Here is a 16041-nt window from a genome sequence, read left to right on the forward strand (position 1 = left end):
CGTATTATGTAAATATTGGTTTGTTCTCTTGTTTGAATAAATAAAAAATCCGCTGATTAATAAATAAATTGTATGAGAAATAGGGGTTAAATATTTTATTATTAGCGGAAGTGTAGGAAAATGAAAGAAAATCAAAGTTAGTTTTACATTTATGTGGCACAAATGTAAACTGATATTTTTTGTTGATTTAATTATTTTTTTTTAATTAGATATTTTGTAAGTTTTTAAAAAACTGCGAAGAACATAATAAAATTAAGTGCGACAAAATAAAAAAAAAAGTAAATAAAACAAATAAGTCTGAGGTAATGCCTCGTAATCGTTAATTAATGAAGAAAAAAATATTTAAAAGACATTTATAATTCTTTTATATTAATTATTAAAAAAATGCAACTAATATAATAAATATATATAAATAAAAAAATTCCTCATTTTTACTTATTAATTTTTCTAATACGATTAATGTATTAACATTGTTATAAAAAGATTTATGTTTTGCCTTATTGTAAAATTATGTATCGTTCCTAATACGCTGTGAAAATATACATATAGATATATATATTTAAATCAATTGTATAGAAATATTTATTCTTAATTTATTTACGGCAGTAAAATTGAACTAAAAATGAACTTACCTTAGACTAAATTCTTCATTTCCGCAACGTATTGGACAGCAGCTTAAGTTCTAAATATAAAACTAATTTCTTATAAACTAAAGTCTTAATTATCTATTAATGGGAATATTTAAAAAAAAAAAAATTGGTATTCGTTTGATTGTTCTTTATTAAAAAATACAAACATCATTGAATTTATTGAGAAGTGATAAAAGCCTTGAAAAATAAATATATACAAATTTATAAATAAATAAAAATAATAATTAAGCAACTAAACATCTGATCTCTGAAGTATTATGAGATGTCGTTTCAGACAACCCAGGGGGTACAACAATTGGGTCATTGAAATGTTTTTTGAACCAACATATTAACGTATTAAGATTATTGAACACTTTGTTGCGATATTTGAATCCCTGTGGGACAACAGTAACATACTCATGGTAACATTTAAATTGAGGCACATACGATAATAAAAATTTACCAGGATAATTTTTCGAAGCCGAAAAAATGTATGGAATACTAGGAGGATTTTTTCTCTTCTGTTCCCTTAATATTTGCTCAGCCTTGTCTTTGAATCCAAGAACCTCACGACGATAGTACTTGAATTTAAGTATTTCTACGACGTTACCAACCATCACGTTGATATATCTCACAAGTATTTCATCCAAGTCTTCAAATTTTTCAGTGCCGATCCACAAACTTCGTCCCAATGAAAAAGAATTTGATTTATCTGTTTCAATAACATTAATGTGCTGATAAATGTCATCAGTTACTTTCCAAGTGACTGTTAAATGATCGATTCCTTTGCTGCTGGGTCTGATAATAGTTTCCCCTTGATCCATAGTCTTCATCATTTTCTCAGCTTCAACGAAACTTATGTTGTGAAATGACGGATGAACAATAAGACGTTTTGTATAAACCGGCTGTTTACTTTTCCTGCTTTCTTTTTCTGCTCTTTTATCTTCTTCTTCAGCCTCTGTGTCGTAGAATAAGTCCTTAGCAGGTCGCCAGGTATTATTTACGTCAGCAAGATCGCTGCTTTTGCTGGAACATTCGCTGCTGAATTGGTTTACATCAACTTTGGTAACACGGCAAGCTATCACTTGTTGGATATGTACTCGGTCTTGAGGATTTGCGACATAATTATCAGATATATTTGTAGAATGAATGTATCCAGACAGTCCATTGTCCAGGCGGAGTCTAACGCCGGTAACTTTTCCTGGACAAGCTCCCGTGTCAAAATGATTCCATACTTCAAAGAGTTCAAAAAAGTCATCCTTGGAACAGAATGGACACTGCCAGAGTCCAGTATCATAATTTTTAACGGGGTGTGCTTGGTCCAGTTGTTTACGTGCGGGTTTTATGAATTGGAACCCAATAACTGTTGCCTGGACTAGTTTACCAACGTAAAAAGTCTCTCGAGTTTCTTTGGTTACTAAAGTAAACATTTCTTCGGGAGATGGAGATTCATAGGGTACTCGTAGATCTTTGTAACGATCAGTTAATTCAGTTTGGACGTCATAAAGAGTAATAATTTTATTTCCAAAGCCTTGTCTCTCTAATTCGACGGCAAAGTCATCGAGATCTAAGTCATGAAGCTTGTCGGGAGTTTTTATTATCTCTTCGATAGCTGTACCTGGATCTAAATTTGCATTCTCGTATTCTAGAACATCGACAGCCATTTTACGCGCCCACTCGTACGTTTCTGGATGAATTCTCGTGCTGTCCAACATCTCAATGTAGACATCTGAGTTGTCGTCGAGAGTATCCGTGTCTATTTTTATAAATCCAGCGCAATTTATAAAAACTGTTGGTCCCATATGGCACATGGTAACCAATTGAGTACGATTTTCCAATTTATTTTTTTTGCTTTTCAGTATTTTCAATAGACCCTGACTTTTTCTGGGGCCTAATCCACATACGAATTGTAATAAATTTTTATTGTAGATATTATTGCTGCTCAAGTCGACACCAATTTCGTTGACTCTGTTGATAAATTCGGCATACAAATCCACCAAAAGCTCTTCTTTTGAAAGTAAATCTTGAAGGGGATGGAATTTCAAGCAGAGCAAGTCTTCATCTGGATTACAAAGCTGCGAAAATTCCCCGAGAGGATTTTGTAGACGTCGCGCAAGTGAAATCGATTCTCTCAGTAGTGGAGGGAAGTCACGAAATTCTGCTACTCCTCTATTGCTGGTAGAAAATATCTTCGCTACATTAGAGTCACATATTTCAACTTGTATAGCAGGATAATGTTCTTTATCAGCAAGCGTTTTCAAGCATTTTCTGATGTCATTGGAAATTGTTTGAGCATCTCTGGATTCACCACCAATTACTACAATATGAGGCTTATTTTTTCTGATAAAATTTCTCAGAGAAAGTAAATCAGCTTCTTTGAGATGTCTTTCGTTTTGGTTGAAACTATTCTTGCGTTTTAACAAATGAGGCAATTTTAAAAAGTCAACACACTCACCATCCGGAGTGACGATTGAAGCAAACGCAGCTTGATTGACATCTGGAACATAAGCGATTCCCATCGACCTGATGCCTTTTCCAGTGTTCCAAACCTCATCATCTAGGCCATGAAATCTGCATGTGTAGGGAGCAAACTTTATCCAGTTGAATAACTTGCGACAGCACAAGTACGTGATGGATTCCTTTGCTTCAGCGGTGATATTAGCTCTTAATTCATTCTTCAAGTCTGGTATAATATATTTTTTAAAAGCCAATTCTACACTACCAGTACGTAAATTATTCCAGTCTTGGACATTTCTGCTGAATTCATCTTTGATGTATAGCTGCTTGAATTCACTGATAAAGTCTGAGCCGACAATACCTTCAACAGTTTCGCTGAATGTGATTGTTATCAAACCGTCAGCCTCGGCAGTCGATAACTTGAGCCACATATGATCGACAAGTTCACGAACTGGTTTGTTTTTCAAGTACTTCATGGTATAGATCGGATGACTTTCATCTATTTCTCTGATTCCTTTTTTAGTCGGGCGTACTGACAGCTTAGCACGATCCATGTAAATTTTACGAGCACATTTTCGTACAATTGGTTCACGTGCCAGTTGGATGGCCACCATGTGCTGAACAGCTTTCAAAACTTCTTCTGTGGACTGGAAACTTTTCCCAAGATAGCTTTGCGCCACTACATCAGGATGAACTGGAACTTGACTGACTTCATGACGCTGATAATTGTCTTGTAAATTTTCAGCAAAGTGTTCAGGAGTGAGACCAAATTTTTTAGCAAAACTGCTGAGCCCGGCGCGGACATAAAGTGCGTAAGGTCCACTTCTGACGGCCTGCTTAAGAGTACAGTTATTTTTTTCAGTCTTTTCAGCATCTTCATCCCCAAGCGATGGATCTTCACTATTTTTTTCAGCCTCCAAAAGATGTTGTTGACGTTTCCTATTTTTTTCCTGTTGAGCTTCCATCTCCTTCTGTCTTAAGATTTCCTTCATTCGCGGAATGTCGCGACTGTAGTAGAGCATGAAATGATTATAAACGTCATTTCTCTCTTCGTTTGTTTGGACGTTCTTCAAACGCTCGATATCTTTGTCTTTGATAACCCGAATTTCATTTGGAAGTGACGCATCAGGATTCTTCATTAATTCGTCCAATTGAAAATCTCTCATATTCTCAAACAAACTCAGCAATTTTTTTTTGCTCTGGTGCAGTTGACACCATTTAGCATCAAACTTGTACACTTTCCACAAATCATCGATGTTCAATTCTGGTGCCACTAGTTCCTTCCGGTAAAAAGCTATAAAAGGAACTTCGAAGTTTTGATTACGCATCAAATTCAACGCATTCTTTATTTTCTCCACCGTTTTTGGTCCTTTAAATCCAAAATTATCCGTAACTTGTTGTAAAATTTTTCGTTGTATGAATGCATGCTTATAAATCCACTTGGCCTCTTCATCAAGCTCGCTGGAATCTTTAGGTACAGGAGTAATCGGCGTTGAGCGCAACTGCATTCTCTCAGGAATGTCCTTGCAACGGATCTCATGATCTAAGTCCGTATAGAATGATCGTTTTAAATCACTGGGCTCGTATATTTGGAAAATATTTTGGGCTGTAGGTTTTCTTGTTTTTTTCTTCTCATCTTCATTTTCCTTATTTTCGTCTTCTGGAAACATGTCATCGTCGTACTGGTGTCGTACAGTATTATAATCAAAGTCGACACCAAATATTTCCCTGGCCTGGTCCAGAGCTGGATCGCCTGCAGAAACATATTTCCTCTTGGGTATGGGCTTGTCATCATTGTCAACAATAAAATCATCTTCTGATGCAACACTTTGATCATCGTCGTCAAGATTGGATCCCTGATGCTCCGATTCGCGACTGGGACTTCGTTTTTGAGTATCCTAAAATTTTTAATTATAAATTTGAATCCATAAAATAATTAAATAAAGTAAATTAAAATAATTATTATACAGATTAAGATACTTACATCATCAATGCTATTTTCAAATAATTCATTAGCAATAGAGTCTTTCTCAGTCTTTCCATTATCTTCATCTTCGTCGTCAGATCCGTCGGCTGGCATCTGCTTCAAACGTTTAAATCGTCGACGGTCAACAGTAATGCCCAAATTTTCTTCAATCAAATCATAATCATCGTCCTCCAAACGATCATCAAAGTCATCGTCGTCGTCATTAATTATTTTTCTTTTACTCCCGTTGACTTTTTCATCGTCGGCTCCGGCACTTTCCTCACTTTCGCTGCTACTGCTTTCATCGTCGTCGCTTTCTATCACGTTATTCTTAATTCTTCTGTTTTCAACTTCTTCATACTCCTCAGCGTTTTTTAACTATAAATTAATAAAATAATATTTATTAATAAGTAATTGTTTTCAATTTAAATAAAAAATCACATTTCACAAAGTCACGCAAAAAAAATTAATCTATTTAGTTAAATTTAAAATTTATTTGACTAAAATATTTAATTCAAAATAATTATTTGATCCACATTAAATTTAAAATTCGACTTAAATTATTTAAAAGAAAATAAATAAATAAAAATACTTACGAAATTCATTTTTGCGGCAATAATTTTTTTAAGTAGATATTTTCAAAAAATAAAACAAGTAACTTCTGTAATTACTATAAACTTAGATATTAGAATAGTAACTTCTGTAATAATTTTCAACAATAAGATGAAGTGTGATCGTGATCCTCAAGAGCTACAGGACAACTGAACTGCATCAAGGTGCCGGTTTTACTTTAAAAATATCCATCGTCCTTTTCGTTTAAGATAAAAATTAAGGAAGGAGGGACATATTGCAAGTTCATTGGTCAGAAGAATTTTACAAAACTGATGGGGGTGTTATTGGTTACTTTAGAATGTAAATGGTAACTCAAAGAAGACTGTATATATTACAAAGGACAAACATTTCGGTAGAAAAAGTAATTACCCAAGTAATAAACCTATGACGCCTTGTACTGTCTGACGTATTAAATGGACCCTCACTTATTTATCTTAAGTGTTTTTAATCCTATAATTACTAAGAGATTTGTCTACCTTTTATTAAATAACCATCGGGTTTTATTATCTAGATACTTGAATATTTTGTCCCTCAGGTGTGAAATGGACATAAATCACTAATTTATCTCTCAAACAAGACGAATGGAAATTTTTTTGGAGCAGAAGATATTATCGGTATTATACGAGTATTTAAAATAAATAAATTACGAAATATTAGTGTTATTTAATTTTCGATTTTTCTTAATATGTCAACATTTTCAAAGAAACAAGAATAATTATTCACCGTAAAATAATATTGTATATTGCATTGCAGATGCCATAAGGGCGTATAAAAAATTATACGCCCTTATGGTACCCGAGAAACAGTAAGGGCGTATGAAAATTTTTTTTTCAGAAATTGACGTAATTATATTCTATAAGTATAATAGAGACGAAAAAATTTTTTCAAAAAATCAAATTTTTTTTCTACGCCTTTATGGCTCCTGGCGTTAGTACCGTATAAAAAAGTTTATTTTTCAGGAATTGACGTAATTATGTTCTAAAAATATAATATGTACAATCAATTTTAAGTTAATTATTTTTATTAGACTTTAGCATAACCCATCCTGCCGTTACTTAAGTTTTAAATTAATAGCAGAATTAATATTATTCATTAAAACAAATAAATATTTAAAATTTTTAATGTTATTTAATATATGAAATCATTATTTTTTTCACTTTTTTTTTTTTTATTTTTGCGTTGGTTACTAAATAAATTTGAGGGAAAGAGAAAAAAAAATTAAAAATTTTCAAAAAATGTCATGTTCTCATGTTTGCGCAATAATTAGAGCTCAACAAAATTTCATAAAAATGCACTGAAACTAGAGATTTTAAGCTATAAAATGCTTTTTTTTTAAATCTCGATACAATTATTTTTCACAAAGTTACAGCCTTCCAAAAATCACTAAAAAATTTATAAAATTTTTCTGTTCCTTTAATTTTTTGCGTTAGTGTATATGAAAATATATATTCTTGTCATATACAAAAACTATATTTTTTCATACAAAAAAATATACTTCGATCATATATAAAAACATATATATTTATATATTGTGTATGGAAAAAAAAAATTTCTTATTCGTATGACCAACTCCAATTCAATTAGATCTAAATTTAAATATACTCTTTAAATTGCAGATAAAATTTTCAAAATTAGTTAATTTGATACGAATATATAATATACCCATATACATATGCATATTACACCGAATAAGATATATTATAATAATAATAATAGATATATAATAATAAGATTATGCTAAAATATAACAAAGAAAATATATGGTGCCATATATAATATAAATTGTATGCTATCATATATTTCATTTTATATAAAAATTTTATACTTTTTGAATATGAAAGGAAATATATCAATACAACATATTATAAGGTAAATGTAAATGTATATATAGCTTCATATAAGAAACATATAAGTTAGATTGTAACAGGGTAATTTTCAACCTTGCCAAGTTTGGCCCCTTTATTAATTGTTGTTAATAAGGGCGCCACTGGAAGATAAGACTCGGCCTTCCAGAACCGGAGATGTTATATTAAATTAATTTCAGGGTCGTTGAATTTTATGAGAGTAAGATAGGATGAGGAATTAAAATTATTGCACAATATTTTGTTAATATAATTTACAAATTTCATTTATCTCAAAACCATTTTACCCACCGGGTTTTATTTCACTTATATTTACTTTATTACAATACTTAGTCCCCTGGACTTTATAAATTAAATTATAAAATTGACCCCTGGCCTGATCCCCTGGATCTAATTAACTTTAGTCCCCTGGACTTTATATAAAATCGGCCCCTGGCCTGATCCCCTGGATCTAATTAAACTTTAGTCCCCTGGACTTTATATAAAAATTGGCCCCTGGCCTGATCCCCTGGATCTAATTAAATCTTGTCCCCTGGACTTTATATTAAACAACTAGGCAACTTGCCAGATCCCCTGGATCTAATTATTTCCCAAAATATTTAATTAAAAATTCCCCTGGAATTATTTCATTTCACACACACACACACACGTTGAATTAATCTATTTCCTGTCCACTGGACTTAATTAACACACACACACAGAATTTAAATTTACATAAAATTTTCTCACGAATATTTGAAATTTTCTTAATTTAATTAAATTTTATATCCTGTTTTATTCAATCACTTAATTAATTTATAATCTTTTCCGGTAAAAATTTATCTATCCAGTAATATAGTTTCTGACTCGAGTAACTGATGCTATCTCTCTCTACTTCGCGCGTCTCAGTCTGTCTCTCTCTATTTCATGTCTTTTCTTCGCGTTAACTTTATATTTTTTCTTAACCAATTTTACTAATTTTTACTGATATCAATTTATTCTATTTAATTTTTAATTAATTAATTTCCCAACAATTCTTTATCACTTTTCACAGCCCTTGGTTATCTTAATCTTATTAATTTTTATAGATATATATATAAATTTTGCTTATTAATTATTACCGATTAAATTGCATTAAAATTTAATTGACTTAACTATTCTAATTTCTGGCTCCACGCCGAGAAATTTCTTTAGTCTTTATAATTCAAAATTCTGGCCTCTGCCGAGAATTTTGTCCGACGGACCGCGCAATTAATTACAAAAGGAATTCTGGCTTCTGCCGAGAATTTTTTTCTGTCGGAACGACTTAGAAATGGCGACTGCCCACGAGTAATAAATTCTTAATTATTAAAATTAATTGTTAATAAATTGTGGCTACTGCCGACAATTTATTTACCTTTCTTATTCCCCGTGACGGTCTTTCCTTCCTTCTATCCTTCCCTGCCGATTTCCTTGTCCTTCCAATCTCCAACTCTCCTTTTTTTTAATTATTTATAATGTGCAGTTAGATCTTTTTCTTTCACGTGTAGTTTCGCTTGGTCTTCTTCTTGCCGGTCCGTCCGACTCTGTCTGTATTCACCTCGTACACTCACTAATATCTAAGCCCGAGACCCTTCGGCCATTTTCGTAAATTTTCCCACTCTTCTAAGTTCCTAAGTAGGGAGGGAGACTGAGTCTCCAAAATTGGCGTTTTCCGGGGACCAGTCGATAAACTAGATTTCGGGGTTAATCGATTTTCGATAACTAACCAACCGCGGGGAATTCCAGAATAATTTAAATTTAAATTATTTGAATAAGTTTAATTTTACCCCGTTACAAGATATATGGAATACATATATTTACTACTGTATATAATTTTATAATAAATCGGCCAAAATCGCTATATGATTTTTTATAATATACATAATACTATATCATATATTTTTTTATTGCAAACATATATGATTTTATATATTTTAACTATATATTGTTTTTTCATACGGGAGACTTTCTTGAAGACGAGCAAAAATTTTGAAAATTTTTTTTCATATGTTTTCTCAGGAATGCCCCGGAACCGTGCATAATAACAATATATAAAGTCCAAATCTCAAAACTCAAAACTTGTGGCTATAGTTTGTTTTTTTTTTTTATTTTTACATTACGACCATTTTTCACTGAGTTACAGCATGTTGAAAATCACTCAAAAATTTGGAATTTTATTTATATCCCTTCATTTTTGTGACCAGTGTATAACAATTGTTATTATAACATTTTTACTTGAATTAATAGATATAATTGCTGAGTATTTTCCGAAAATTTGACACATAAGTTTTTTTAATGGATATAAAATCAATGAGAATTATTAATACGGTAGAAAAAATTCAATCGTTCATCAGGCTTATTATTGATTTTAAGCAAAATATTAAATTGAAACTTTAATTTTTTTAACTTCCCGCTAAGAAAATCGACGATTTTCAAAAATTTCGGGAAGTTATTGTTTTCACCCCGATTTTCGAAAATCGAGTTTTCATCAGATGTCGACGTTTTGAGGTCCTAGGAACATATTCTGACTATTTTCAGAATGATGTCCGAGTGTGTGTGTGTGTGTGTGTGTGTGTATGTAAACTCTTTGTAACTTTTGAACTAATGAATCGATTTGGATGGTTGAGGTGGCAATCGAAAGAGCTTGTTAGCCGTCAACTTTTCTGAAAATTTCATATTATTTGATCTAATAGACTCGAAAATATTTGCGAATTACGAAAAAAAAAAAATTTTTTTTTTAGTTTTTTATTAATTTCTCAAAAACCACTTATACGATCGACTTCAAATTTTAATCAGCTCTATAATTCAATAAAACGCGCCGATTTCCACGTTAACTATCAAAATCGATTGATTAGTTCAAAAGATATCAACGTTGAAAAGTTAAAAAAAATAACATTTTGTTATTTTTTCCGGATAAATCATAATATAACGTACTAAAATGTGCCTGATTTCATACCAACTCATCTTTTTTATGGTTTCTTTTGATCATATAATGTCATCGAACTTGGTTTTTAGTTTAAATCATATTATCAACAAAAAAATCGATAAAACGTAGTTTTTAATATTTTTATCGGATATTTCATATTTTATTGTTTCTTACATGAGTCAAAACTTATTTAAATCTTGATTTTGATCCCTGACATTGATTCCTGCCTCAATACACTTATTTTACTGAACATAATCAGGAACTAAATTTTAAAAACCGCTTCATTGATGATTTTCGATTCTTAAATTTTCAAACTTCAGCATAACAGGTAACTTGTTAGAGCTTGAAAAGATCGTAAAAAAACAATTGCATGTGATAGCATTTTCGAGCTCGAAGAGCTCGAAAATATATCTACACTAATGTTTTCGAGCTCTTTGAGGTCGAAAACAGCGGGAAGTTTTGGGGCTGGCCCGCAGGGTCAACCGACGTCCAGATTTTTTATTATCGTGTTAGTGATTCAAATAATCGTAAAGAATATTACTGACTTGAAATTAATGATGAAAAATATTATAATAAAAATCGTTGAATATTTATTAATAAATTGCTCAAATGTAGCTAATATTCTTAAATTACTCATATTTTTTTTTTTTTTTTTTTGGCAACTATTATTAGTAAAAATTATTGAATCTGAATTTATTTTGTTAGAAAATGTAAATTATTAATTATTTTTTGAACTTCAAAATAATTTCCGTTGTTAATAATATTACTGGCCACAACTACAGTCATAACTATAATTATTCAGTTTAATTAAAGCGTTAGTCGGATAATCTGAACCAATCGGGATTTCCACCATATACTATGTAAGTATAGATAGCTAACACCGTCAAAACGGCGTAAATAATAGCTATGATGATTCCCATACACCAACAAATCATCTCGATTATTTTTGAAAATAAAATTGCACAGTAGAATAATATATAATATTTGGAACAATACGGAAGTTTTTTTGTACTGTGACGGTGATAGTTTAAAAATTTAATAAATAGATTTTTATGCAAGCAGCGTGCTTGAGATATTTATATACTTTTTAGCCATCTAGCGGATGTTTTCGTACCAAGTTGATACATCAAAGTAAAATTTATATCAAAGCAAACGTTTGAGTTGAAACCGCTACTAAATATTATTACTTTATTGTATTAAACAAGAATTCAAAATTAATAAATTACCAATTCATCATCCGAATAAACAAAATTTCTTGAAAAGTCAGATAATTGATAAAAATTACAGTCTAAAATTTGTTTGTCGGCAGCTAGCTAACAGTTTGAAAATTTCTTGCTCATGTTTAGTAAGTGTAAATCAAATGCCACAATTATTCAAAACTCAAAATTTAATAATTATTATGAATTTTATGCATCTTTAAATATATGAGTTAATTTATTATCATAAAAATTCAAAATTTGGGATCTATTGTCAAAAGATTCATAATTGTAATTGTAATATTTTCTCTCTCCAAGACAATTTTTACATTCAATTGATAATCCATAAAACTTCATAGTGCAAGTTAAAATTTTTGGTGGCAAGAAATACTTTTTTTTGCCCATTGTATAAATTTAGTAGTGATATTTGGGCAGCTCCGTAGTGACTGCAGGTTGCTCGTTATTATTAATTATTTAACTAAATTTATCTAATTTGTTTGATTCAGAAATTTGTTCAAAATTTTTTAATCATTCCAATATTTATATAATATATATTAAAAGAACTACATTATAATTCAATTACTTTATAATAAAAAAAAAATTTATTTTTAAAGTATACAATACTGAGTTCCGGTACCTAGCTTTACCACAATTCAGCACTAAGTGTTACTTGTTAGTAACATTTTATCCATTTAATTTAGAATTTTAATTTTTAGTGACTTCCTTTAACATACACACAACATACAATACATATCACTATATCAGAAATAGAGAAATAAAGACAAACGTCAGAATCGAAATATAGCCAGCCCAGTTTAAATTACAATTTAAAATATTTTTATGTATCGTCAAGGAGTGATAGAGGATTCGAAAGAGCTATTGAAAACTTTTGATCGAATTTATTTAATTTTTCTTTCTTTCTAAGTATAAAAATTTTTTTTTAATTGTAAGCCATCTGGCGGTGGCTACAGATCTAAAATTAATCTATCAATTTAATTTTAATATTAAATTACAAAGTCTTGATTTCTATCAACTTTTAAAGTTTGATTAGAAAATGAGTAATTTTATTTAAATTTGAGTTACTTTTTGATCAATCGAAATACGTCTATGAGTTTCATTATAATTCCAAGCGAAGAAAAATTATTTGTACCTATTTTATTCTTAATTTCGATGCATTAGAAAACTAAATTTCAATTAAAATATTTTATAATAAATATTCTTTCAATAAAAATTTTTCTTTTCTTTCATTTTGTACTAAGTTCTGGTTTCGAGCTTTATTTGAACTCAGTACTATTACTTGTTGGTAACATCTGTATTATTTCATCAAAGTCGTTCATTGCAGCGGCGATTATTCAAATGTATATTCGTACGCGTAATATGCACAGAAAAGGACTACAGTCACAAAGATTAAAGTAATGAAAATTTTAACCAAGAGCATCGAAGATCTAGGACTACACCTTTTCATTTTGGCTCAGTGTAAAATAATTTGAAGTAATATGATTCAAATGCAGATGATGTCGATGTACGGAAATCGTACTTTTCTATTCAATTTATTTATTTTATATTACTTGCTACGTATGAAAAATGATATTATCCGTGAGCCATCTAGCGGTGATGACTACAGAACTAAAATCAAACCATCAGCCTAATTTTAATATTTAATTACAGTCTTGATTTCTATCAACATATAATGTTTTTTAAGAATATGAGTAATTTTATATCATTGTGAGATATAATCTTTGATCAATTGAAATAAAATTACAAGTTTTACTATAATTTTAAGTAGAGAAAACTTATTTATTTTTGTTTCTATTTTTGAATAATTTCAATATTGATGCATCGGAAAAGTGAATTTCAATTTAATTATTATGTTTCATATTGTTTTAGTTTTTTTTTTTTTTTTTTTTTTTTTTTTTTTTTTTTTTTTTTTTTTTTTTTTTTTTTTTTCATTTTAAATATTAAGTACTGAATTCTGGGTTCGAGTTTTATATTAACTCAGCACTAACTATTACTCGTCAGTAAAATTTGAATCATTTTATTTAGTCGGTCATTTTTGCGATTATTTCATAAATGCGTGTTTTATGTATATTTGTACACATAATATAAAAAGACAAAATCTAAAGTCAAAACGACTAAAGTAAAGAAAATTAGGAGGAATATCATAACAGACAAACGATCGCACCTTACCATTTTGAGTCAGTGTGAAATAACGTCAAAAAACTGAAGACGATCTCAGGGTATAGAAAATTACTTTTCTAGTCAATTTATTTATTTTATATTACTTGTTATGTGTGAGAAATTTTATGCCTCATGAGCCATCTACTGGCGAAATTGGAACTAAGTAAATTCTATGAGTATTGAAATAAAGTACAATGAATTTTTTTCAATACTTTTGAATTCCATTATAAGAATTATAAAGTATTCAAATGATCGAAATTTCAATTCCATTTAATATTTTTTAAAATCTCCGTATGGATTGAAAAGAATTGAAATAATTTTCAATACTTTTCAATGAGTATTTTTAATCAGGGAGCGAGTGAATGTGTAATTTATAATAATTTTGCGTTAAGGAAAAATAATCATAAAAATATTCAAATGTTAAAAATACTATTTAACATCTAAATAATATTAATATAGTTATTGATTAAGTAGTTAAAGATGTTCAATGATCATTTGTCGCTCGTTAATCAAAATATAACGAGTAACACGGAATGGTGTAAAAAAAAGTAGATTACACCGTGTTAAAATTACACGGATGGAAAATTTACACCGAGGGAATTTTACAGTTCATGGGCTGTATCTTTCTCATCTGACATAATTACTGCGAAACATTAAACACTAAAATGTAAGTAATAAAACTGAAAGCATTTATCTTTAGTATTTTTAATCTTATAATATTCTATTAGCAAGGAAAGCTTCAAAGTTTCAAATAAAACAACAAGAATTACCCGAAACTGCTTACAACATTGAGTTCTTAGCCGATATGATGGACACGCTAGCTTTGATTCGAAACATCGTACTCCTAGGTCACCTGCATCATGGAAAAACTACTTTGGTAGACAATCTAGTTCGTCAAACTCATCCCCAAGTCGTATTTGATGAACATTTTCGATACTCCAGGGCACGTTAACTTCTCAGATGAAACAACGGCAGCAATTCGTCTTTCAGATGGCGCAGTATTAATAGTAGACGCCGCTGAAGGTGTGATGTTCAACACGGAGAGACTTTTGAAGCACGCGAACCAAGAACGACTCGCCCTGACTGCCTGTATAAACAAAATAGACCGAATTATTCTCGAATTAAAGCTTCCTCCTCTAGGCGCGTCCTACAAACTCCGTCATATCATTGAAGAAATAAATAGTCTGATTGCTTTATACTCAGACTGAGAATCCGACATTCGTATCACCCGTTCTCGGTAACGTTTGCTTTGCAAGTTCGGAGTACAATGTCTGCTTTACTTTAAAATCATTTGCCGCGCTGTACAAACGCAAACACGAGTCACTAAATTTCGAAAAATTTGCAAAACGTCTGTGGGGTGACGTTTATTTAAATCCCAAGACCCGTAAATTTATCAAGAAGCCGCCGCACAGTACAGCGCAGCGTAGTTTTATTGAGTTCATTCTCGAGCTACTTTATAAAATATTTGCTCAGGCTGTTGGTGACGTCGACACAACGTTACCTAGCGTTCTTGATGAACTAGGAATCCGACTGACTTCTGAGGAAATGAAGATGAATAAACGCCCGCTATTGCGACTTGTGTGCACGAGATTCTTTGAAGATTTATCAGGAATTGTTGATATGTGCGTAACACATGTACCAAGTCCTCAAGAACATGCTTCGGCTAAGATCCAACACATTTACACGGGTCCAATAGACTCACCTTAAGCTCAGGATATGGTAAGGTACAATCCAATTGGACAGTCGATAATACACAGCACCAAGATGTATCCTACTGAAGACTGCACACTTTTCCATGTCCTGGGACGCGTAATGTCTGGTACTTTGAAGGCTGGACAAAAAGTACGAGTACTTGGTGAAGCCTACTCCCGTACTGATGAAGAAGATTCATGTATAGTGACTGTCGGACGGATGTGGATAAGCGAAGCCCGTTATCAGATTGAAATAAATCAGGTACCTACTGGTAATTGGGTTTTAATTGAAGGCATTGATAGATCAACCGTTAAAACCAGTACGATAATGGATCTAATTAATTCTGATGATCTTCATATATAGAAAATTACTTTTCTAGTTAATTTATTTATTTTATATTACTTATTATGTATGAGAAATATTATACCTCATGAGCCATCTAGTGGCGACATTGGAACTAACTAAGTAAATTCTATGAGCATTGAAATAAAGTATGAGTATCGAAAAACTTAAAATAGCAATT

General features: G+C 30.9%; 1 protein-coding gene and 1 pseudogene across 2 annotated transcripts; one reads left to right on the forward strand and one right to left on the reverse strand.

Moving 5' to 3' along the window:
* Positions 1 to 840: 840 nt before the first annotated feature.
* LOC103570682 (transcription elongation factor SPT6) lies at positions 841 to 9057 on the reverse strand. Of its 2 annotated transcripts, XM_053742167.1 has the most exons (4): positions 8902 to 9057; positions 5649 to 5722; positions 5071 to 5430; positions 841 to 4984 (listed from the first exon to the last, which is right to left on the reverse strand). In XM_053742167.1, exons 2-4 carry the CDS (start codon positions 5655 to 5657, stop codon positions 875 to 877), a joined length of 4479 nt encoding a protein of 1492 aa, XP_053598142.1. In that variant the 5' UTR covers positions 5658 to 5722; positions 8902 to 9057; the 3' UTR covers positions 841 to 874. The 2 variants fall into 2 exon arrangements, with proteins under 2 accessions (XP_053598142.1, XP_008546732.3); XM_008548510.3 differs by lacking the exon at positions 8902 to 9057 and having other exon boundaries at positions 5649 to 6499.
* A 5249-nt stretch (positions 9058 to 14306) lies between these two features.
* On the forward strand, positions 14307 to 15881 carry LOC103570691 (116 kDa U5 small nuclear ribonucleoprotein component-like; annotated as a pseudogene).
* The last annotated feature ends 160 nt before the right edge of the window (positions 15882 to 16041 follow it).

Source organism: Microplitis demolitor, chromosome 10 (genome assembly GCF_026212275.2).
Source record: "Microplitis demolitor isolate Queensland-Clemson2020A chromosome 10, iyMicDemo2.1a, whole genome shotgun sequence".
NCBI classification, from domain to species: Eukaryota; Metazoa; Arthropoda; class Insecta; order Hymenoptera; family Braconidae; genus Microplitis; species Microplitis demolitor.

Bases quoted from the DNA above. Each gene is read 5' to 3' on its own strand.
- LOC103570682 (XM_053742167.1), bottom strand. The intron at 4,985-5,070 runs GTAAGTATCTTA...TAAAAATTTTAG, and splicing joins TTGAAAATAGCATTGATGAT to GATACTCAAAAACGAAGTCC.